Source organism: Electrona antarctica (assembly GCF_951216825.1).
Source record: "Electrona antarctica genome assembly, chromosome: 23".
Taxonomy (NCBI): domain Eukaryota; kingdom Metazoa; phylum Chordata; class Actinopteri; order Myctophiformes; family Myctophidae; genus Electrona; species Electrona antarctica.
In genome coordinates, this window is record NC_136804.1 from 12,891,887 (window position 1) to 12,916,342 (window position 24,456).

Consider the following 24,456-nt stretch of genomic DNA (forward strand, 5'->3'; position numbering starts at 1 on the left):
TTTTGTACAAAACGGGCCACTCCTGAAAACTTTGGAAGGCAATCTTAGCCAATCAGTGTACAATCTGAGAAATCCAACAGACTCGTCTTGATCACATGACTACAGAGATCATGTGTACCGATTTGAGGCATTTTGTTCCAAAAATGTGTTTTGCAAAAATCAACCTGTTGGTGGCGCTATAACAGGCCAATGTGAAAAGGGTGGGATATATTCCTCAGCCTAGTAAGAAAATGTGTGAAAGATTTCACGTAAATTGCATGCTGCGTTCATGATTTGAGGCTATTGTTCAAAACGGGGCAATCTTGCAAACTGTGAAAGCCAATTATAGCCAATTAGGATGGAATATGAAATATCAGACAGATCCGACTTGAGCACATGACCATAGAGATACTGTGTAACGATTTGTGAGATTTTTGGACAGAATCTGGAGGAGTAATATCAAAAAATGTGTTTTACAAAAGTCGGCCTCCTGGTGGCGCTATAAAAGGCAGATGCGGAAAATGCAGGTAAAAGGTTTGTCCTTGGCCTCTAGGGAGTGTGCATGCAACATTTCACGCAGATCGGTGCAGTTTTAGGTACAAAATGTGAAAAGCTGCCTCATGGTGGCGCTATAACAGGCCGTTCTGGAAAATGTGGGGCAGAGGTTCATCGTTGGCATCCAGGGAGTGTGTGTGCAAAGTTTGGCATCGCCCGGGTTAACGGTGCCGGAGATTAGCTGTTCACAGACGGACGGAAGGACGGAAGGAAGGAAGGACGGAAGGACGGAAGGACGGACACACGGACGGAGTGCAAAACATACTCTCTCCCCATGCCTTCGGCCTGGTGGAGACAATAAAGACACAAAAAGCCCCCCAAAAAGACATCTTTAATACTGGTCTGTGTTTCTCCACCCCTCTACACCAAACCTCTTTAATACTGGTCTGTGTTTTTCCATCCCTCTACACCAAACCTCTTTATTACTGGTCTGTGTTTTTCCACCCCTCTACACCAAACCTCTTTAATACTGGTCTGTGTTTTTCCATCCCTCTACACCAAACCTCTGATGAATCTGGAATTCATAATTCTTAGTAATGTGTGCTACTGTGCTCATCTTGGACTTTCATTTGGAGGTGTCTGTAGGGTGTGTGTGACTGTCTTCCATTCCAGGCTCACACACCCAGTCCCATGTGGTGAGGGCCATGCCATTGCTATGTGCCTTCCTGTGGCTATTTGTGTGACAAAGGAGTTTGTTGACATGAAGGAACAGACTGATTGATCAAAGGACTTGTCACTAAAATGTCTGTTGACACCCTACACTCATGTAAACTGCTTAAAAGGTTGACCAAGATGGGACTCTTTGTCAGTCGGGCGTCAGCCCATGTGTGGAGCACGTCAGGCCACTCTGGCTGGTGTGAGCATTTAACCTGTATGCATTGCTGCGCTGTGTACTTGTGAAATAAACAACATCATCTCGGATCTGCTTCTGCTGTCTGCCGTGTGTCACAACTTTTCTCCGGGGCTCTCATGGTTCAGATACATCAGATGGTGTCCGAAATCCGTTGTCATTGGACATTTTTTATGTGCCAGACAAACAGAACCGGCGGCTTTTTTATTCAGTCTAATTCGAGGTGGGGAGTTTTTGTGAGCAACGACGGGGACGTGTGATCCAGCGTTCAGTGCGTCTACATGGAGATGGAGGCCTTCGCCGGCTACAGGCTGCCTCACGACCCTGCCCTGCGAGAGGATGGACAGGAGCGGTCGCATCGACGGCGGGGAGACGGTGAGCGGTGTGCGGCTGCGGTTGGCGGGGACCATCGTCTTTGCATCAGCGCGCTGGCGGTGGACGACGAGGTGATGGGACGCAGCGCAGCGCGGCGGCGGGGACCCCATGGTTCCCCGGGGGAGAGGCGACCACTCGACGCATGGCGCGGCGGTGGTTTTCCCTTTCCTTGGCCGGCTGACCAACACAAGCTGAGGGCCTTGCGGTCGTCATACGCGGCGTCTGTGATGAAGTTACGCAACGGCCTTTTTCTTCCCAACTCTGATGAGTTCTGAGTTGGGAGGGGGAGATGAGATGATGATGAGGACAGCGAAAACAGTGTGAACTTTTTCACAACTTGATCCGTGGCCTGGCGAACATTGAGGTAACGGAATGCAGCATACAGAAGATTTTCCTTTGTCCATATATCAGAGGCGAAGATGAACTTCCCTTCTCTCTGATTACAAATCGTGTGTCGCGTTTGTTTTCAACATGAATTAATAGGCATTATGTTGGTGTATGTTTTCGTCGTATAATTAGATAAGTTGAGTCATGAGTAGCCTACTTATGAAACAATTAGGTAATTTCCTCGAGACGTGTAGAGAATATTAGTTAAATATTGCTTAAACTCTGGCCTGTTAATGTATTTTTATCTTTTCTTATTACTGTTTAGCTGGGGTCCAGACTGTTTAGCTGGGGTCCAGCGTCATTTATTATGTACTACCCTAGTAGAGCAGAGTTTTATTCAAAGCATTATAACGTATATGTTATTGCACGTCCTAAATTTCCTGAAAGCGGCAACGTCTGTTAAATGTCAGTTATTATTTGTACTAATCATTTGACCATTATTCTTTGTTTAGGATTAGGTATTTGTCAGAAAAATGATTTGAATTACAGACAGCTGAGTTATCGAGGTGTAAAGGGGATTTTTACTGTGGTTTTTAAGCTAAAATGTAGTTTTTTATATGTTGTTTCCGTGGGTGTGAATCACAAAGAGGTGGTCAGGTCTCGACGATGGTCCGTTCATGACCTAAGGGGTCATGAAGTGAATGTTGTAAGTGTTTATTTTTTTATGTTTTAGCCTAAGATTAAAGTAACACAGAGAGAGTCCTAAAAGCACATCGAGGATGAAATGTAATGTAATGTAATCATTTATGACAAGCTGTGATCTTAAATGTCTGTAAACCATTTTGGGGAAAGTCCTACTGTAATGCTGCTGTTTCTGATGTCTTGAATGTACCGTCCAGCTGAGGATCAAGGGGGGTGGTAAGAATTATGATTCCATATTTTAGTATGACAGTCTTTTGGACGGTCATAAGGGGGGTTATGATGAATCTGGAATTCATAATTCTTAGTAATGTGTGCTACTGTGCTCATCTTGGACTTTCATTTGGAGGTGTCTGTAGGGTGTGTGTGACTGTCTTCCATTCCAGGCTCACACACCCAGTCCCATGTGGTGAGGGCCATGCCATTGCTATGTGCCTTCCTGTGGCTATTTGTGTGACAAAGGAGTTTGTTGACATGAAGGAACAGACTGATTGATCAAAGGACTTGTCACTAAAATGTCTGTTGACACCCTACACTCATGTAAACTGCTTAAAAGGTTGACCAAGATGGGACTCTTTGTCAGTCGGGCGTCAGCCCATGTGTGGAGCACGTCAGGCCACTCTGGCTGGTGTGAGCATTTAACCTGTATGCATTGCTGCGCTGTGTACTTGTGAAATAAACAACATCATCTCGGATCTGCTTCTGCTGTCTGCCGTGTGTCACAACTTTTCTCCGGGGCTCTCATGGTTCAGATACATCACCTCTTTATTACTGGTCTGTGTTTTTCCACCCCTCTACACCAAACCTCTTTATTACTGGTCTGTGTTTTTCCACCCCTCTACACCAAACCTCTTTAATACTGGTCTGTGTTTTTCCATCCCTCTACACCAAACCTCTTTATTACTGGTCTGTGTTTTTACACCCCTCTACACCAAAACTCTTTAATACTGGTCTGTGTTCTTCCATCCCTCTACACCAAACCTCTTTAATACTGGTCTGTGTTTTTCCACCCCTCTACACCAAACCTCTTTATTACTGGTCTGTGTTTTTCCACCCCTCTACACCAAACCTCTTTGCCATTTTCGGCATGTTGTTCCCCTCAGAATAGGGATGCTATGGGTTCAAGTGGTTACTGTACAAAACATGTTCCTTATCAATCACACAGGCCCCCTTGTAGTAAAATGGTAAATGGTGCATTTATACAGTTGGGTGCCACCGATATTGTCCCTTATCATTTGACCCATTTAGGGTCAAATGACCTCAACATTTTAAAAAATCCTTCTAAATCCTCCAGTTTTCTGAAATAAATATTTTCACTATTTTTCAAAAATAGCAGACCTACAAGCTCGTAGCGCGCCACTCGGTGGCGCGCTATGAGCTTGTAGATCTGCTATTTTTCAATAGCTAAATAGCTAAATAGCTAAACACCAAAAGGGGTTCCCGCCCAAAATGGGTTAACTGTCCTTTTGCGCAGATCACGCAAACCTCAGCAAAAAGAAAAGGACAATATCGATGGCCTCCAACTGTATAGCACCTTTATCCAAGGTGCTTTACAGAGATTGTGCATTACATTCACCCATTCACACACACACTCACTCACACACCAATGGCGGCGGACACCATGCAAGGCACCAACCAGCACATCAGGAGCAATTAGGGGTTCAGTGTCTTGCTCAAGGACACTTCGACACTAACTCTGAGGGAGCCCGGGTTCGAACTGGCGACCTTGCAGTTACCATCCAGCCACTCTACCCCTGAGCCATCGCCGTAGTAACTCTAACTCCCTAGGGGTCCCAGACCCCCTGTTGAAGACCCTTGGTCTACACGCTCACAACGTGGTGCATCACACGTTGTGCATGCAGGCTTATAGCTGTTTAGGCTATTTTTGACAAAAACAAACTCTGAATTGCATAATAAACTCATTCAATGTACAGAACCACTACAGTTAATTTCAGCACTCTGTAGGTGGTCTGTAGAATGAACAGGAAGGGGGTTGTGATAAGCATTTACAGATGAGTGGAAGTGGACGGAAGGATGTTTAGGCCACGAGGAGAGAGAGAGGGATCAGATCAAGACCATTTACTGTGTGTTTCGCATCAGTGTTGGAGAAGTCAAAGGTTTGTGTGTTTTGGCTGCATTGCCTGCCCACGCACACGTGCACGCAGCGCACACGCACACACACACACACACACACACAGTGAGTGAGTCAGAGAACGAGTGTGTAAAGACTCAAACCTCTGCAGCAGTGTAATGTCCAGTCTTTCATTCAAGGCCTAATGGCACATAAACATATGAGATAGACATGTAAATAAACATGAAAAGCACACACACGCGCGCGCGCGCGTTAATGCTGCAGAGAGATGACTGTCATGAACGCACTATGCCATAAATCATTGCCGACTGTAAGGAAATGTAATCACGCAGAAACTGCGCACGCACACGCACACGCACATGCACACGCACACACACACACAGTTGCTGCACTGCAGTCAGTCAGATGTAAGGAAATGTAATCACACACGCTGTGCATTGTGATGGATGCTTGGAGGTGTGCTGTGCAGGACATTAAAGCTTTACAAGCTTTTCACATGCTGTCTGTCTGTCTGTCTGTCTGTCTGTCTGTCTGTCTGTACAAGAGTTAGAGTCAGGCTAGCACTTCTCCAGTTACCTCATATCACAGCCAAGACTCCAGTTCCCATGCCTGCTCCCTTTCTGTTCATGTGGATGGAGACCCCCAGACATCAACAACTGCAGCCAAAGGCACATACTCCCTGTCCTATACACCGATATATGTCTGCTGTCTGTCATTTGCAATGAGGCTAACCTCCTGTACCACCCTATAACACACCATCTATTTCCCATAATGGCCGGCGGGAGCACCCGATATGTATGGGTGTGTCCACCACGTCAAACTCACCAACATTGCAGCTGTACGGAAAGTTTTAATTATCCTCTTTCAATCTGTAAAGTTTTTGTTTTATAAAAATCCACCGTAGACATGTTATGAGCTACTTCCGGTCAAGAAATTCTGTGCAGGTTATTGTCAAGAGTTTGGGAGTGCTCATTGGATATCACTCAACAGCCCTGCTTACCACCTGTTTTGAATTTGCACATAACGCAGGAGGCAGCAGGAGGTTGCTTTACTAAAAACGAGTGCTTCCAAACTTTCGCACAGCTGCAATGTTGGTGGGTTTGATGCTGTTTAATACAATCAGATAGGATCTGTTTGGATCCGTTTGGATGAATGGGCTGTCAATTGGAAGTTGCACATAGTTAGCACCTGGCAAGATGATCTGAATATCGTCAATACATAGGCCTAATGTAAGGTTGGCGGGAGCACCCTCGCAGAGAGGCAAAAAGTGACGTGCTGTGAGCTAGAATATCTACTATTTTTGAATTATCTGTATTTTAAATGGATCAAGCGATTTGAATAATTGTGATGCTACATTAAACTGCTTTTGCTGGGGACCCCCTGGAACCCTCCCCAAGGTCCCCTGGTGTTCCCCAGACTGGTCTAGACATCCTGTAGGAAATGAGCAGCGGATTTATTTCCTCACGACACTCAGGAAGTGAACATCTGATAGTAGACTCTTATCGTCTCTTCCTCATTAGCCTCAGTTCCTTAATCCTCCATGAGACCAACCTATTTTTAGCCACCAATGATTTACTACCAAATTCTTGTGGCGATGTTTTGTTTGCCAGCACATGTCTTAAAGGGCTATTTCACTTTAAAACACTTCCGGGGTCATTTAAAGTCTACTCTGGCTTTTGTGAGCACCCCAGACGTTGCTCGAGATTCAATATTTACTGTTGATAATTGATATTTGATGTTCATTTTGTCAGACACAAGCCCACTAACTCCGAACTCCATTTCAACCATGTTAATAGTCAAAGAATGTGAACCCTGCCGGATGCTAACTTGCATATGTTGGGCAGTTTTCACAGTTGGCATAATATGTGACCATACCATTAACCTATATATTAGGCAAAAAAGCACATTTGGGCACATTTGTGTTTTTTGTGCAAAACTAATGCTTGGAATGGATTCAGAATCATGAAACCCCCCTAGTTTGACACGTCATTACTTTACGGAAGATCCTCTCAGGAAATGTGATTTTGAATGGAGCAGATCTTTTAGACAAACTAACAGCACTCTGTCTTAATCTCCAGGTCCTCCTTTGACATCTGTGAAATGCTTCTTCCAGAAGAAACACTCTGGGGAAAAAAGAGACAGACAGAACCTGCTGCACTGCAAGTTCTTCCTTTCCGAAGGAGGAAGAAACGAAGCCTTCGGGGTGATCGAAAATCCAGCGATTTTCATTTCAATGGCGCAAATCTATGACAAAAGGGCAACAGTTTCCGTTTCCACAGTGGCCATGCTGCAGCGTCGGCCATGTGCTTTATCAAACGGATGAAAGACAGTCCATATATGGATCTGCGGACATCAGAACACTTTTTATTGGAAAGTTATTGGAAGAAGTAATTTTTTTATACCACCGCTATTTGTGACGCGGTTGTTAATCCACGCTTCCAGCTTGGACATCTGTGAACTGCTTTATCCGTCTGAGGCGCTGAATGAAGGAACATCTGCATCGGGTGGAAACCTTGAATGTCCAAAACACTTTTCTTTTTTATTATTATTCTAAGTTTTAATAAAGTGTCGATCTACTAGTTCAACACGGCGACGCGTTGTGAGCTTTTAGATCTGCTATTTTCAGTACTTTTGTGTGGCACCCAAGGGGTCATCAATATGTCCATAAACGTGGCAAAGACTTGGCCTTGTCTGTGGCAAATGTTTTGATCAGAGGCGTATCTACAATAAGGCGAGGACAGGCCTGTCCAAATCCATTTTCTGCCAAAAACAAGACCTGAGAACTATTAGTGGACAGCTGATTGGCCGTTGCGGTAGAGCACAACCCTCAATCACCCATTGGAATGTAAATGCATGCCTTTCAGCCTTTGTATCCTACACGTCTGGCAGGTATATCTCTTTGAAAACCTTTACTGCTACAATTGTGCGCGGGGAGACGACAATTAACACATCTTGCCTGCCCAAAATGTAATTCGTGCCTGCCAAAAATGTAATTCCTGGAAACACCACTGGTTTTGATTGTCTGTTTTACACACCATTATAATGTTGTTATTTTGATCATATAAGACCCAATTACTGAATGTGAAGTCTCAAGGTTTTCTTCAGAATATGTATGACCCTGATTCACTATGACACTGTGGCACATTATGAGTCCACTAGAAGGCTTACTTAGTGGTTCTCAAATGTTTTATTTGCAAGGACCCCCATAACTAATAAAAGTGTACAAATGGAACCAAGGTCTGTAAAAATTTAATTTTGAGAAGAAGAAAAGAAACCACAAGCCAACATTCAGCACCCATGCTGAAGTAAAATCTTTTAAAACGTTTTTTAAATATGGAGATAGAAGCTTTTTGCCCGGCAGCGACGACATACAGAACATGAAAGGAAGAGCCAAGGTGGAGCGCTCAGAGCCTGCTGTTGGACTGGGAAGCTATGCTGCAGTTCCGGCTCTGTTGGAGTCATCAGCAACATGCTTGTTTCAACAGCTGTACGAAACATGTTCTGCTGGTGGCGATTATAACCACAACTTTACTCACAGGTTGACGACGTGATGATAGACTGGAGTTCACACATGTGTCATGGAGATGTGAACATATTAGTTAGTAGGCCTAATTGATTGAATATTTTATTGGTCATAAATATAAACAGCACGAGGTACGGTCAGACATTTAGGGCTAAAAGGATAACACCATTATGGCCCTATATGTATTAATTTCAACAACAATGGGTTTGAGCAATTTGGCAACATTCCCTTTGTTACTCAAAGGGATTACTTTCATTAAATCGAAAGTGGGCACTGTATGTCCTTGATGTTGTATACAATGTATACTCTACTCTCATTAACTCTAAGACCAGGGGTCTTCAACGTTGTTCAGGCCATGGAACCCTTAGCTGAGAGAGAGATGAAGCAGGGACCTGGCTCCCACTACATATTGGATTCAGGTTAAATATTTTCAGACACACTTAAACCCTCAATGTTTGTAAACTTGACCGTTGGCTCTGTACTTGGTCTGTTCTCTATTTTGCTGTACACCAAATATGTTCACAGCAGCCAATCCGCAAGCTCACAGCATGTCGCAGACACGGCTTGTATAGAACGGCTATTTTCAGCGAATTGGGATGGTAGGGTTAAAGTGGTTTATGTCAAATTAAAACTAATAATGTCCCTATCGCAGAAGATTTGGTGGCCCCTGTGTGGTATCTCTGAGGACCCCTATGCTATAGGGATCCCGGACCCCCTGTTAAAGACCCTATAGGTCTTCAGATTTGTGAGTGTTTTACAGAGAACAAAACCCTGAAAGAATATTGAAAGTCATTATTAAAAAAGCTGCCATTGTCATTTGTGTCCAAAGCTAAACCTTCAACATAGTTTCATAGAAGGTTTAAGAGGTCAGACTATGTTGTATATTTCCACAGATTAGGGACCAGCGGTCCTGCTGGGATGTTGTGAGTGAATTCATTGCCTTTGTTTAAATCACAGTAATGGCTTTACCTCCAGCGCTCCATGTTTGACTCATTTCCAACAGCCTCGCTGAGGAGCTCATTTGTCAGAGGAACCCCTCTGGGGGTCCTCGGCATTGTGGAGAAAGCACATGGAGGCCAGACGTGCTAATGGGATGCATTCTCTGTATGGTTTTAGCAGACGTTAAAGGGAGGGTGGTGGTGATGCAATGCAATACTGAAGAGCTGACCATCAAAAGCAAGAGGTTCATTCATCAGATGCCATTTTGATTATGCTTGCACCTCACTATAAGCTTCAGACTTCCTAAAACAAACTGATTGATTGATTGATTGATTGATTGATTGATTGATTGATTGATTGAAAGATTTATTAACTGTTTCAAGCACAAACTCAATAAAAAGGCTGTTAACTGTGAGTGGACGACCCAATTAAGCATTACACTTGTTTACAAGAGGGTCCACCATGTTCAATTCATCAAAACATTTAGAGACGTACAAATAGACACTTCTATATAGACAAAGAACAGAACAGGAATTCATCATAATGGAGGTAAAAAGGGAAAAGAAACATATACAGTGAGGGAAAAAGGTACGGTGGGCCATGGACTTCTCTGCCTTAAGTCCATGGCCCACCTAATTCCAACACACTTTGCTAGTCTGGGATGGCTCAGGGGTATAATACGGGGTTAAGCAAATATACCAATGGGATTAGAATTTAATACCCTCACCTGTCAAACTACTTCTCCAAAGTGAGTGACACCCACAGCACCATAGAGAGCAACCATGATATGGTACCACCCACATTTAGAACAAACATGAGACATCTGTCACCTAAATGTGGAATGCCTTGACACCATCCATTTGAATGATGTGTACAGTGGTTTCTTCACTGCTGTCGTTTCCCCTTTTGTCCTTTGTACACACAGTATAGGCTTATATTGTTCATATTTGTTGATGGCATGTATTATTGTGTTATTTTCTATGCTATGTTGATGACTTGAATACATAGGACCACAGATGGAAACATCCGTGTTATCCTTTTAGCCTTAATGTATGCATACCACGTGCTGTTTACATTTTTGATGAAAAGTATTCAATCAAGACAATGGTGTCAGAATTGCTGTATGGATGTGAAGGGAGACAACAAGGCGCTTTACTTGAGGTGTTCCATGCCTCTACGAGGGCCTCCCACGGGTCACAGACAAGGTCAGAGGGAGACGGATGACGCCGCCGCGGCAATGCATCAGGCACCCGGAACTGGTGGCAAGCAAACTGATACTATGGAAGCCAACACAGAGCACACAGCCAGGAAAGGAAAGAGGTGCAACAGCGGAGCCAACAACACTGCAGATCTCAAGACCCTGATGCTAGAGAGTTGGGTGTGGAGGGCAGCGATTCAGGAGTCCTGAGTTGGGGTTGGCAGAGGAAGTGTATTGCCCAGGATTACATTAGATAATTGATAATAATTGCAATGGGTTGCAAAATTGTGGGATAAAAATTATGAAAAAAAAGTCCTGAGTTGGTGTTGTTGGCTAGTAACCTGACTCCGCCAGATGGGGCAGCAGAGAGTACGGGGAACCCAGTGTACTCTCTGCTGCCCCATCTGGCGGAGTCAGGTTAGTTGGCTAGTGCACAGTCTCGCATCGCCTCAGGTGCCTGCCTATTAACAGTTTGATTGCAGGAATAATTAATCGCAATCCCCCGTTGACTGCCTAGTTTTTCACTAACCTTTTTGCTGTTCTACATCAATCAATTAACTTGTGTAACTCGGAAAGTGTTAATGAAGAATACTCTGTATAGATCAAGTCAGTGCTGAAGAGCTGCTAGAAAGGGCTGAGATGAAGACGCAGAGTAATGAAGTTAAGCTGCATATATGGAAGACACGTATACGTATACTAAGGCAGGACCAGATAGAACGACGACGGTAACATAACCATGATATAGGCACCAGAAGAAGAGGAAAAGGAAGAAAAGTAAGACCAAAGAGGCGCTTCCACTTTTCAGCGGACCGTGAAAAGTGCAGCGCTCTGTGAAGGCCCTACGTGTCACAAGGCATGAAACGTGTAGATAACATGATGAAATGCATCCCGGTTGACGGCACTGCACTGTACGTCAAGCAACAATACTCCTTTTAACCCATTTTGGGGTTCGCATCGTGTTATGCTTTAGCTATTGAAAAAAAGCAGATCTACAAGCTCATAGCGCGCCACCGAGTTGCGCGCTATGAGCTTGTAGGTCTGCTATTTTTGAAAAATCGAAGAACGACTGACATAGAAACATAGCTTTTTCAGAAAACTGTCAGGATGTAGAAGACATTTTTAGAATCTGATCTCAGGTCAAAATGGGTTAAGATTGTGATGCATTATATTCTGCACGGACTTTGCAGGCTGCATTAACGACAGCAAGGGCATCGGTCGCAACGGGTCCCTAACGCCAAATCAAATGGGTTCAGATCTGAACCAGGGTTTGAAGCCTGTCCTGGACGGGAGTCTCCAGGCGTAAACACAGATGATCAACCATTAGCAGTAGACTTAAGTCTACTGCTAATGCACCATAATTATGGTGCATTACTATTGCATATTAAGTACTGTATGCTGCATGTATACTGCATGTTTCTAGAGCAGATTTGAAATAGCTAGAGTACATTTTAAAGCCGTGGTTTACATTGGTGGATGTTGAAGGTATAGTTACAGTAAATGCTGCCTATTGTGTTAGCAGATTATGTGTAGAAACCGTGAAATATGCAATGCAGCGAATGCAAGCCAGTTGATTTACAGACCAAAGTGTTTACATAGGCTGACTCACAGACATAGAATGACTTATATACTGTTAAGTACTAAATTAGTACTGTAGGTGTGCAGAGCATTAAAGTAGACGTTTGTCTCCACATTTATCACAGCTAATGATTGATGTTTACATTCACAAGGCCCTTGACCGCGGTCAGGCAGTTTTTTTCCGGGGGCCTCCTCTCTTCAACTTCCTTTTAGCTTGTTATCCTTCTCTTTATTATCCTACCATTATCTTTTCCTCCAGTCGTGTGTGGTTGAGAAATAGCCTCTAATATTTTGATTCCATGTGGAATAATTAAAACAAAGTACGTGGGGGACTATCTGTCTACATTGATGCTGTGCAGTAGATATAGAACTTGTTAGCATTGGACCTGGACCTGACAAGGAGGAATTATTCTCTCTCAGTCTACACGCATAAAAGGAGAAAGGGAAAGAACTAACATGAAAACCAAACTCAGGAGACTATTTTTTACTCAAATAGACACACACACACCATTTTTTATTTCCTGATATAACCGTTTTGGACATACAAGGTTTCCAGCCAGCTACGATATGCTCAAACATTATATTTTGTAATATAGACTTAGCCTACATTTGGGTCCTGTGTACACTCGTTTATAGAAGTCCTGCAATGGGGCCGGAGGCATTCCATACAAGCCAGCATGATGATTACAAACCCCGGTTATCAGCTCTGAGTTGGTCCCAGGCTGCCTCGGTGCCTCCCATCTCATGGCAACTAGCCAGGCTACATGTAATGTACACAAACACATTAGTCTCTTGTCATCACTTATTTGGACAGTACGTAGATATACAGCAGACAGTCCTAAACCCAAGGAAATCACACTGGATCATCAGTAGGCTCACCAGTGATTTACAGTGTGAGAGCTGTTTTACCACCTCTACCACCTCCTATAAGCATATATTGGATTATTGGCTCAGGAATGCAAAGGAATGCAAACTAAACAATCTCCATGAATTCATTATTATTATTGTTTGTGGGTGAAATATTCCTTTAACTACTTGAAGCCCAGCATCCGTATTGTGGGGAAAGCTTTCACTGAAAATAGCCGATCAATAAGATCACAACGTGTCGATCAGCTATTTGCCCACAATGACAGAAAACTGAAGACACTAGTGTAGAGCCCTGAGGGACTACGTTCAACCATAATAAGATTTAATATGCAAGGGATAATAATGGGTCGCCGATCATTATTGAGAAATAAATGCCGAAATAAATGCTGATTAGGTACCAACGCGTAGCGGAGGTGCCAGAATCACCCTGAAGGGATCGGCGAACTTTTGCTTGAGAGCAACGTTTAGTTGTAACTTGTACATGACATTGTGTGTTTGTTTACATGGCTGTCATGTTGGATAAAGCATAACCTTCAAGCAGCGCAGCCAGATGCTCCGAGTCTTTGATTAGACAGCGGCCTGTTATAGTGCATCGGTCAGAATTCAGAAATAACACTCTACTGAATTCATATACGTATAAGACAAACAGTAAAAGCTGTTTCAGAGTTGTATCTAATTCTTAGCATGAGAATCTTAGTCCAGAGCAAACAGGGCCCCAGCTTCTTCTACAGGAAAAGCTGCAGGCGCCAAGGAGCTTAAGTGGTTATCTCTGTATCCCTGTAACAGATTATTGCTGAAGTCTACTGCTTGGACCGTGAAGATATTCCTCTCCTCTTCTCTCTCCTCTTGTTTGCACTTCTCACCTCTCTCTATTGTTATGCTTCTTCTCTTTCTCTCCCTCCCTCTCTGGATTGCTCTCTCTCTCACTGCCCCACCTCCCCCCTCTCTCTCTCTCTCTCTCTCTCTGATTAAGTCTCTCTTCCAGACGTAACATAAGGTTCTGATGACAAACTGCCCACACTCGATTATCCAGGAAATCCATAACAAGGCCGACAGACATGGTATAGCTTGTGCCTGATTATGTGCATGCGCGTGCAGACCTCCAGAAGCAAACTTTTGCAAATGTTCGCTTTAAAATTATATATATATATATATATGTGACTAAATTTGACTGAGGGACTGCCATTGGATTTTTTAGAATTTTCGTTTTTTCATATCATATGAAAGCAGGGAATCATAGCTTCAAATTGACATATTGGTTGTTCAGTTTGACCCACCAGTTTTGGAGATATGGCTTATAGAGTAATGTCTTGCAGAAAACAGCGAGTTGAGAAAACAGGCTTGAAAGGTTCACTTCTGTGGTCTCTAACATTACACCTAGCTACATGTTTAAGCATTTATTTCATATTTACATGTCGATATCAGCTCTGACACTTATTTCAGACATGCTCTAGTATGTGAAGAGTCTGCCTGTGCTATTAACTCATTTTTGGAAAAACAATAATAATAATCTTTTTCTCCTCTGGTGAAATGCTGGAATGTGCGCGATGGCAGTCTCTCAGTCAAATCTGGTCACATATATATATATATATAGGCTATATGTATAGGCTATATGTATTTTATATTCAAGATTTTTCAAAAATAGCAGATCTACAAGCATCAAGCATGTAGTGCGGCACAAAGTGACTGCCTGCACGATGATAATTTAGTTGACAACAACGTTGTATTGAATTTGACTGAGACTTCAGAGAACTTGGAATATGTCTGTGAGAGGCACATAATGAGCTGCACATGGTTCCAACACCTGAAAATCATAGAGTATTGTTTGTAATGCAGCCATAAATCTAATCTTTAAAAAGAAAAAAAAAAAAACGAGGGGCCTAGCTATTTGCCATTCCCATGATGAAATCCTGGCCTGTGTTTCCAAACTTGAAGATTCTACTCAGTGTTGCCAGATCTTGCCAGAGAAAAAAAAGCAACCAAGGAATCTAATAAGCCCAGAATAAGCGACTAGGGGCAGGTAAGTCAAACTTTATTGCCTAGTGTTGTTTTAGAGCAGTGGTTCACAGACATGTTCATGTCATTCATGGAGCCACAAATTAATATATGTATGAGCCACATACCGCCATCTGAAAACCTTTTGTGTTGCTGAAATGTTTCAAACATATTCCAGATTTTTCAAAGATTCAAGATTGTTTGAAGATAGCAGATCTACAAGCTCACAACGTGTTGCGGTGCGCCGGTGTATATAGAGTTAAAATGGTTGAACTAAAGAAAGAAAGACATTTACGCTTCAGAAACAAGCCCCAAAAACCGCAACCACCAATATTTACAAGCCCAAAGTCTCTTATAATAAGTAGACATGGCAACAGTGATTGCTACCCTGTTGCGGAGAATGCTGCCTTGAGAGTATTATGCCATCTCCACTGGGACAAACAACTCGGCGAGATGTTGTACTGAGAAAGATGGAGTCTGAATGGACTGGAATGTGCTGTGGTTCCCCTCAATGGAACAACCACTGACCACTGAGATAGACAAGAGGGATAGAAGGCAGGAGACTGGGAGAGAGAAAGAGTGTAGTGGAAAGTGTGATGGAGAAAACGCAGGGGTTGGAGAGAAAGAGGCTGGAAACAGGGGGGTTTGAGACAATTAATGTCAACTCAAAATGTCCTTTTCTCCATCTATGTTTTGCATCAAATTTTGATGCAAAACATAGATGGAGAAAAGGACATTTTGAGTCCTGGAAAGAGAAGTGAGGAGACGGGAGGAGGGTTGTGTGGTGGGAGACACTATTTGGGCTTTCCGGACTGTACATGTGTCATACTGTATTGTTTCGTACTGTACTGTACTCTAGTAAAGTAATGGCAGTGTTTCCCAAACAGTGAAAAAAAATATTATTATTTTGAAAGCCGCTTCACTCTGAAACCGTGAATAATCGCTATGTAACAGCCAGGTACCAAAACATACATTTTGTAACCAGCACAAATCAAGCTGGTTTTGAACCAAAAAGAAGAATCAGAGATATTACAATTCTAAAATGTTCCCAAATTTATGCTACCACAATATTTTGCATATAGTGGTCATGACATTTATATGTACATGTTGTTATCTCTTTGGTATGTTCCGTATGGGTGTGTCATATATTGTCATATTATTTGATTTACTGTATACCCTGAAATCTTGAATAAACAAAACTGTGAAAAAAAAATGTTCCCAAAGACAGCATAAGCCAGCAGAACTTTCGCTATATGATATATAGTAATTTAACTTTTTCAAGTCTCATGGGGACTGCAGGGCGGATGGAGAGACAGATGGAGTGAATGATGAAATGGGGGGATTTGAGGAAGACGACAAGACGGATGTGAGGCAAAACAGAGAGACCTCACATGGGCTCAGAATCAGATAAAGAATCGATAGAAAAATGCTGCCACTGTAGTGAGAGGGAGTCAGAGAGAGAGAGAAAATACTTAGGAAAATATGCTAAAAGCTTCCTCGGGCACGCACAGGACAGGACACAGATGGAGCATTGTGCGGCTTTGACACGTCAGCACGCCATGAAAGATGGGGCTCTGTTCACAGTTCACAGACTCCTCTGTTATAAGGGGTATCAATCATTCGTCCCCAAATCTGAGAGCTTTACTTTGTTTGCGGCGACGAAAAAAACACAGAAATCATCGGCGTATAATGAAATACGGCTTCGTGAGAGGAGTGAGTGGGTGAGTCAGTGAGTGGGTGAGTGGGCATGGCAGTGGAGAGAGAGAGAGAGAGAGAGAGAGACAGAGAGAGAGAGTCAGAGAAGAGGGCAGTCACGGACGGCAGAGGACCAAAAGAGATTTGACATTAAATCAGTGTAAATTTCGTTGACTATAGTGTTCGCCAACTGCCACGTAATTTTTTGTTTGGTTGTGTGCAATTGTCGCACTCCGAAAATAGCAGATCTACAAGCTCATGGCGTGTTGGTTGTAGATCGGCTATTTTCGGCACACAGCTAAGTATGATCAGGTATTACGACGCCATCACGGCATGGAAAAAATAGTTTTAGTCGACTAGACGGTAGATTTAGTTGACAAAGATCTTATGATATTTAGTCAGCTAACCTAACCTAAAACATTTCAAACTAGAAAAAGTGCCCTTCTGGGCACTGTGTACCAATTTGTGTGATGTTTGGACAAAATCTGTAGGTGTACTGTCCAAAAACTTGTTTTGCACAAAGCGGCCTCCTGGTGGCGCTATAACAGGCCGTTCTGGAAATTCTGGGCAGAGGTTCATCGTTGGCATCCAGGGAGTGTGTGTGCAAAATGTGGCATCGACCGGGTTAACGGTGCCAGAGATTAGCTGTTCACAGACGGACGGACGGACGGACGGACGGATACACGGAGTGTAAAACATACTCTCTCCCCATGCCTTCGGCCTGGTGGAGACAATTACTAAAATATGACTAAATGGAATTTTATTCTAAAGACTATGACTAAAACCACATCAAAATCTGCTGTCAATATTAACACTACATGAAAGAGTGAGAGAGAAAGCATCAGTGGATTTGATGTGAGGAGAGAGAGAGAGAGAGAGAGAGAGAGAGAGAGAGAGAGAGAGAGAGAGAGAGAGAGAGAGAGAGACAGACAGAGAGAGAGACAGACAGAGAGAGAGACAGAGAGAGAGAGAGAGAGACAGAGAGAGAGAGAGAGACAGAGAGAGAGAGAGAGAGAGAGAGAGAGAGAGAGAGAGAGAGAGAGAGAGGGAGACAGACAGAGAGAGAGACAGACAGAGAGAGAGACAGAGAGAGAGAGAGAGAGACAGAGAGAGAGAGAGAGACAGAGAGAGAGAGAGAGAGAGAGAGAGAGACAAACACGTGAGAAGGAGATAAGTGAAGTGGACTATAAAGGAACCACATTATGACGCTGTGCTGGGATGTGCGTGCAGAACTCTTTACTCTGCCTCCTCTCTGTCTGTGTTGGACAAAACCAAGCCACAGTGAAACACAAGCTTTATGTGGAGCCATGCACACGTTATACAACCAGAGTGATAGCTGCCTCATAGTGCCATTTATATACTGGTGCTTCAAGCAGAGAGAGAGAGAGAGAGAGAGAGAGAGAGAGAGAGAGAGAGAGAGAACCAGATGTGAAGTTTGGAAGAGGTTTGAATAGATGGATAGCTGACTGTGTGTGTGTGTGTGTGTGTGTGTGTGTGTGTGTGTGTGTGTGTGTGTGTGTGTGTGTGTGTGTGTGTGTGTGTGTGTGTGTGTGTGTGTGTGTGTGTGTGTGTGTGTGTGTGTGTGTGTGCGCGCGCGCAACTGTGCATGCATGTGTGCGTGCGAGTGTGTCTCTCTCTCTCTCTCTGATGCATGGGCACTGTGGGCCTGTATTGCCCCCCACCCCAGCCAGACTTGCTGACTCAGTGATGTGTAGAACCTCAAAATACAACCAGATTGAGAAGCTGCATCGTTACGAGGCTGAATTCACCACCATGCTCACTTCAACTTCTCACCACTTCTCTGTATAGAGACTCACTTCAACTTCTCACCACTTCTCTGTATAGAGACTCACTTCAACTTCTCACCACTTCTCTGTATAGAGACTCACTTCAACTTCTCACCACTTCTCTGTATAGAGACTCACTTCAAGAATGCATGTCCATGGATTACACACAGACAGACAGACGTACAGAGACTTGGTGCATTTATATAGATTGATAGATATTCACTGGGTCGCTTCTGTAACATCTTGGAACCAATTGCATCTGGGTGGAGTTATGATTCTGTCCCTAGCGGACATAAGTTGAGTCAGCTGAAGCGGACTTCACAGCCTTCGGTACGGCGACTCGCCGAATCGCTTGCTTAACGTTGCCTCTCGTGGCTCAAGTCCACTTTACACTGCACGCCTCCGTCACGGGACGGCGTCAAATGACGTGAAGGGGACCCCTCCCACGTCAACGTCAAACGTTTGGTCACCTAGTCACTATAGTCTGTAACTACAGTGCACCGAGTTCAACAACAAAGTGAACAATGCATAGACGCCAGCAGGGAGAGAGCAGCCAAACAAGTCAAGAAGTCAACGTGGTCTCTCACCTTTGCTGCTGCAGTCCAGCAGAGGTCTGGGGAAGATGTAGGTGTGGCAGAGGGTGGTGGCGTCCGCCTTCACCTTCTTGGGCGGTGGCTTCGGCTTTTTCCCGCCCTGACCTCCCCCTCCTCCGTCGCCCCCTGCCCCACCAGGAGTCCTGTCCACCTGGTTGCCCCCGGTGGCGCACAGCGCATCCACATTCAGCTTCTTCAGCTTGTGGCCACGCAGGTCTTCCGGCTCGGCACATTTGGCGTAGTTCGCTAGGTTGCGGTTGCTGGGCACCTGCAGCAGTGGTGGAGGAAAGTACTCTAAGTACTTGTACTCAAGTGCTGTACTTTGACATACATTTTGAGGTAAAGTGAGGACAGAAAAGTGAGGACGCCAAAAGTGCTTGGCCGGAATGTGATGATGTATGATGATAAGAGCGACCCTCACTTCACACGAGTGTGATTTTTATACTTCTGCTCCGTTACATCGAAGAGACAAATATTGCACGTTTTACATTTTACAACTTTAGTTACTTTGTGGATTTTGTTTGGTTGTGGATTTTGATTATTATTACAAACATTAACCACTTAACCCTACAAATACTTTAACAGATTTGTATACAGTGTGAAAACTGACATTGTGCGTAACAACTTTATTGGGCAGCACAGCTGAGGGTGACAGGAAACTGAGAGGGAGAGACGGGGAGTGCTTTGGGAATGCATTAGCCCACACTACAGTATATACAGATGTGCCGTTTGAGTAGTCTGGCTAATAAGCCAGACCGAATCAGCCGTTGGCAAAAAAAAAATTGCCTGCCGGCGGATTACGGTCTGGAGAGGCTCAATTGTACGCCCATTTCGTACACCAGAGAACTGGTGTGGCCAATCGGGACACGGTATGCAATATGGGCGGGCTTTGGTACAGTGAAGTTCAATGCTTGAGACCTTTGACTGACAGTAGCTCTGACCAATTGCGTCAAAGAGAAAATGTTTGAACCCGCCCCCCAGGAAACAAGATCCATACACAGCATCTCCAGACTCAAATACCACACGACAGTGTTATTTGAGTCTGGCTTATTAGCCAGGCTACCGTTTGAGCACTTCACAAATCCCCCCCCCCCCCCCCCCCCCCCCCCCCCCCAGATGCAAAGATATGAGTTAAAACGTTCACTGTTGCATGATTTTTCAAAAATAGCAGATCTACAAGCTCATAGCCTTCGGCTCCCCACCCCCCCCCCCCCCACACCCCCGAAACGTCCCTCTTCCAGCACACTGACCTGCAGCGTGCGCACCAGGCTGTCCAGGCCGCAGTCGCAGCTCCAGGGGTTGTCGTAGACGCGGAGGTAGACGAGGCGCGTCAGCGGCAGCAGCAGCTCCTCGGAGGCGGAGCGGATGGCGTTGTGCTGCAGCAGCAGCGTGGTGAGCCGCGACAGGCCCCAGAAGGCCTGCTCCTCCACCAGGGAGATCTGGTTCTGCTGCAGGTCCAGGCTGCGGAGCTGGCTGAACCGGGAGAACATGTTGTCTCGGAGCACCTGGAGAGGACAGAGGTTTATAGGTGTTTTATTCATTTGATCTTCGGCCCACACGGTATAAGGTTCTGGAGAACATGCGCCGTCTCTGAGCACCTGGACAGACGGGAGGCAAGGGTGGAGGTTAGGCGTTTGTTCTCTTGATGTTCAACCATGATCTGGCGATAGAGAAGAATCTCACTTTGATCTGGGCCCCAGATACATGGTGCCCATTCATTTTAATTTTCAATGAAAGCCAGCGACATGAAGATACAAAGCTACAGGCTACCATTCATTTTCAATGAAAGCCAATGACATGAAGATACAAAGATGCATCCGATGTTTGTAGCTGCTAAAAAAGCTACAACAGCTACAAAAAGGACAAACTGCTAAGTGCTAACAACTTCAGATACAAAGCTACAAATATGCTGTGTAGCTTTGATTCTTTTGTATCTGCCAGTGCGAACGCAGCAGGATCTTACCGGACCCTTATGGGTCTATTAGTAGTCCACCCTCAGACAAGTTTTTCTACACTATACCACAAAATAATGTTTAACTTCTGTACTGGGTTCTTTGTCTGAAAGTTCGTATTGGATTTCATATTCAGTAAAGGTTATTATTCCCAATGCTAAAATATACTACCTTACCCACAATACTGTTGGAGGGAGAGGAGAGGATATAAACTATAAATTCCTCTCCGTTTCTGAACTCAGTTTGTGCCGTTTGGCTTTGCATGGCGGTAGGGTTTCACTTAGTTTCACTTCATTTGGTAGCCAGTAGCAGGTGGTTGATATCTACCAGACAATGCTGTAATGGTAACCCCTCTCCTCTCCTCTCCTCTCCTCTCCTCTCCTCTCCTCTCCTCTCCTCTCCTCTCCTTTAATTAGGCAACCCAAAAAAGAAAATTCGTCTTTCTTTTATAGCAGGTTATGAGCTTGTCATGTGGCTATATCTGTTGTACAATGAAATATATATGGGCAAATTTAACCACTTAAACCCTATATGCCTACTAAGCTATAATGACTAAAACTGTAACTAAATATACTGACAATTTGTCAACAAATAAAAACTAGATGAAAATGCTAGGGAGGGACTAGTGGAGAAGCGATCCAGTAGAACTAAGACAGGTCATGTTATGTGTGGCTGTGGTTGTCGTGCTCTGAAAAATAGCTGATCTATAAAGCCACGTGCTTGTAGATGTTGCATGTCTGTCCTGTTATTGTCTTGTATTTATTGTTACTGGCAGAGCTGTGTTACTTATTTTGCATCGTCTCTTGGCCAATTCACACTTGTAAAGGAGACTTTAGTCTCAATGTGGTTTTTACTGGTTAAATAAAGGTTAAAAGACAGTGCTGGCTGAATTCAAGGACATTAAGTGCGGCAGCACCTTACCTTGGAGGGGCACCAAACTAGAGGCCAAAAGTGAAAGAAGACTCTACTATTGTGGAAAGACCGGCGAAATATTGAAGCAAATACAAGACAGTGTAAGACAGTGAAACACTCCTGCAAATACTCCATGTAACAACAGCAATAACTGTCAATAAAGTCATATATTATTATTTAGATTTTGTTCTACCAAAATCCACTGTGTTTTCTTCATTTTTGGATTCTGGATTAAGGAAAACAAACATGAGTGAAAGACAACAGCGGGTAAGTAAACAATAGAAATTAAGTGATTTCTTGTGAACTATGGTGAACTATTCAAGTGATATTTTACAAACAAAAATTCTATGCGTCTTCAAGACACAGAGAATACAGGGTAAGTAAACGATAGAAATAAGGTAATATATTGGGTGAGGTATTACAATTTAGAGCTGATCATGAGGTTATAATTATCTTCCCTTCTTCTCTGGAATCCTGCCTCAAAGCAGCCAGCATCAGTAAGCAGGAACTGGGGACGGCAATGAAGGACCGGGAGGTCTGGCGTGGCATTGTGAAATCCATGATCTCGACCGCGGTCGACAAATGATGATGATAAAGTGCTTACACACATACCTGTATGTTATTGCGTGCCAGGAGCAGGTGGTGTATGTCGGTGGGCCAGTCCTCCATCACAGCGGTCAGCTGCTTGTTCTGACAGTCCAGGTACTTCTCCCCCGCCTCCACATACTCCTTACAGACCCCCGCCTGCCGCCGGACCGCCCCAGCCCTGCCACGCCCCCGCACCACAGCCCCACCCCCGGGGTCCGCCCCTCCTCCCGCCAGGGCCCCGGGACCGCCCCGGGACCGAGAGCGGCCCTTGTGATTGGCCCCTGAGCGGGCCCCGCGCCGCGGCTCCGCCGACCGCAGCAGGAGCAAGAGGAGGAGAGTGGTCAGGAGGCGCATGGTGGAGAGGAGAGGTGTCGTGTAGATCAGGTCAGTTTGGGGAGGATGCTTTTGGGATGAGACATAGGAGACAGGTCACTGTGAAAGAGAGAGAGAGAGAGAGAGAGAGAGAGAGAGAGAGAGAGAGAGAGAGAGTGAGTCTTTGATATTATGTTGACAGTTGACATAACAGAAAAATGGAGATAACAAAAGTCAAACACAATTTACAATGTCCACATTTAGCAGACACTTTATCCAGAGTGACTTACAGTAAGCAAGGTAAACACATATAATGCATAAAGACAATGTAGTGCCTCAGTAAACTATACTGTAGGATCACAGGTAAACCCGCATCAGTCTAAACAATATTCTATCAAAAAATAAACAATATGTCCATTGAAACTATACTTTATATACAAACTAGAAATGCACTCTGTCCACGTGCCAACTTGCGCCTTGCACACAAGTAGGACATACCTGTAAATCATGGCCTACTTGTGCGCAAGCAGAGCGCGCAAGTACTAACTAATGTCTATTACAACTGCTGTTCTAAATCCTTTAGACCCGTTATTGACCTTATACCAACCTTGAAACGTACCTTAGTTACGTCACCATCAATAGCCAATAAGGGACCACCATTCCTACCCACGTACCTTAGTTACGGCATCAAGAAAGGTGGTCCCCCATTGGCCGACGGACAACACAGACATACCGGTACGCAGCCGATTACAGTACTTGCGCGCTCTGCTTGCGCAAGTAACTATATTTTGCCAGGTCAACAAATTAACCTAGCATCTGTCTAAATAACATGCTATTTACATGTTACCCTTTGTAAAAGACTGCATGGTTGTCAAGGCTAAGTACAAACTACAGGCTTAGGTGGAGTCTGAAGAGGAGAGTCTTCAGATTACGTCAGAAACACATACACACGCCCGCATTTGGCGAGAAAATAAATTAGGACAATACACTGTTGTATTTCAGTTAACTGCCGATGATTAGCATAGTCTCTATAGCAACTACAGTATTTAGGTACAATCGTCAATGACAGAGACTATTCCCCTACACAACTTTGACACATCAAAACAGTCAATGTCACCATCAACCTGATTCAGATTATGTGAATCATCAGTATTTTCTTAAACACAGTGATCAAGGACAGTGCAAGGACAGTGTGGTAGTCACAGAGGGTAGCGGGGCTGGCGACAAAAATACTTTAATTAAGGTTTCACATGAATACCACATGAAGTATTGCGGCTGTAAGTAGGCAGTTAAAAAAGGCCCAGAGGAGCTAAATGGAAGACACTGTATGACACGCACCAGAATCCAGAAATGTTCTGCGTGTGTGAAGTGAACACATTCGTCCATTCAGCAAAATATGTTTGGTCTACTGGAAAAGACTCACAGTTTGGTTTGTTATGTGAAGAAAGAATTACAGTGGTAGAGACAGTGGAGAGACAGACAGAGAGATATAAATAAGTGTGAGCAGGTAATTGTATCAGAGGAACAGAGAGAAGAGATGGCAGCACACCAGGCACAGTTCAAACATGACAGTATCTTCCCCAGTTATGTTCCGCGAGACCATCCCCAGTTCCCACACCCTCTCCCCCTCTCCTTCCTCCTAA

General features: G+C 44.2%; 1 protein-coding gene across 1 annotated transcript in view; it reads right to left on the reverse strand.

Annotated features, from left to right (window-relative positions):
- Positions 1–22,855, reverse strand: part of lrrc17 (leucine rich repeat containing 17) — a gene marked incomplete at its 5' end in the record, with an annotated part of 34,246 nt that extends 11,391 nt beyond the window's left edge. The window contains 3 exons of the mRNA XM_079494212.1: positions 19,044–19,317; positions 20,300–20,554; positions 22,526–22,855. Coding sequence (XP_079350338.1) covers positions 19,044–19,317; positions 20,300–20,554; positions 22,526–22,855 — 859 coding nt within the window. The remainder of the gene's footprint in view (positions 1–19,043; positions 19,318–20,299; positions 20,555–22,525) is intronic.
- Positions 22,856–24,456: the final 1,601 nt, after the last annotated feature.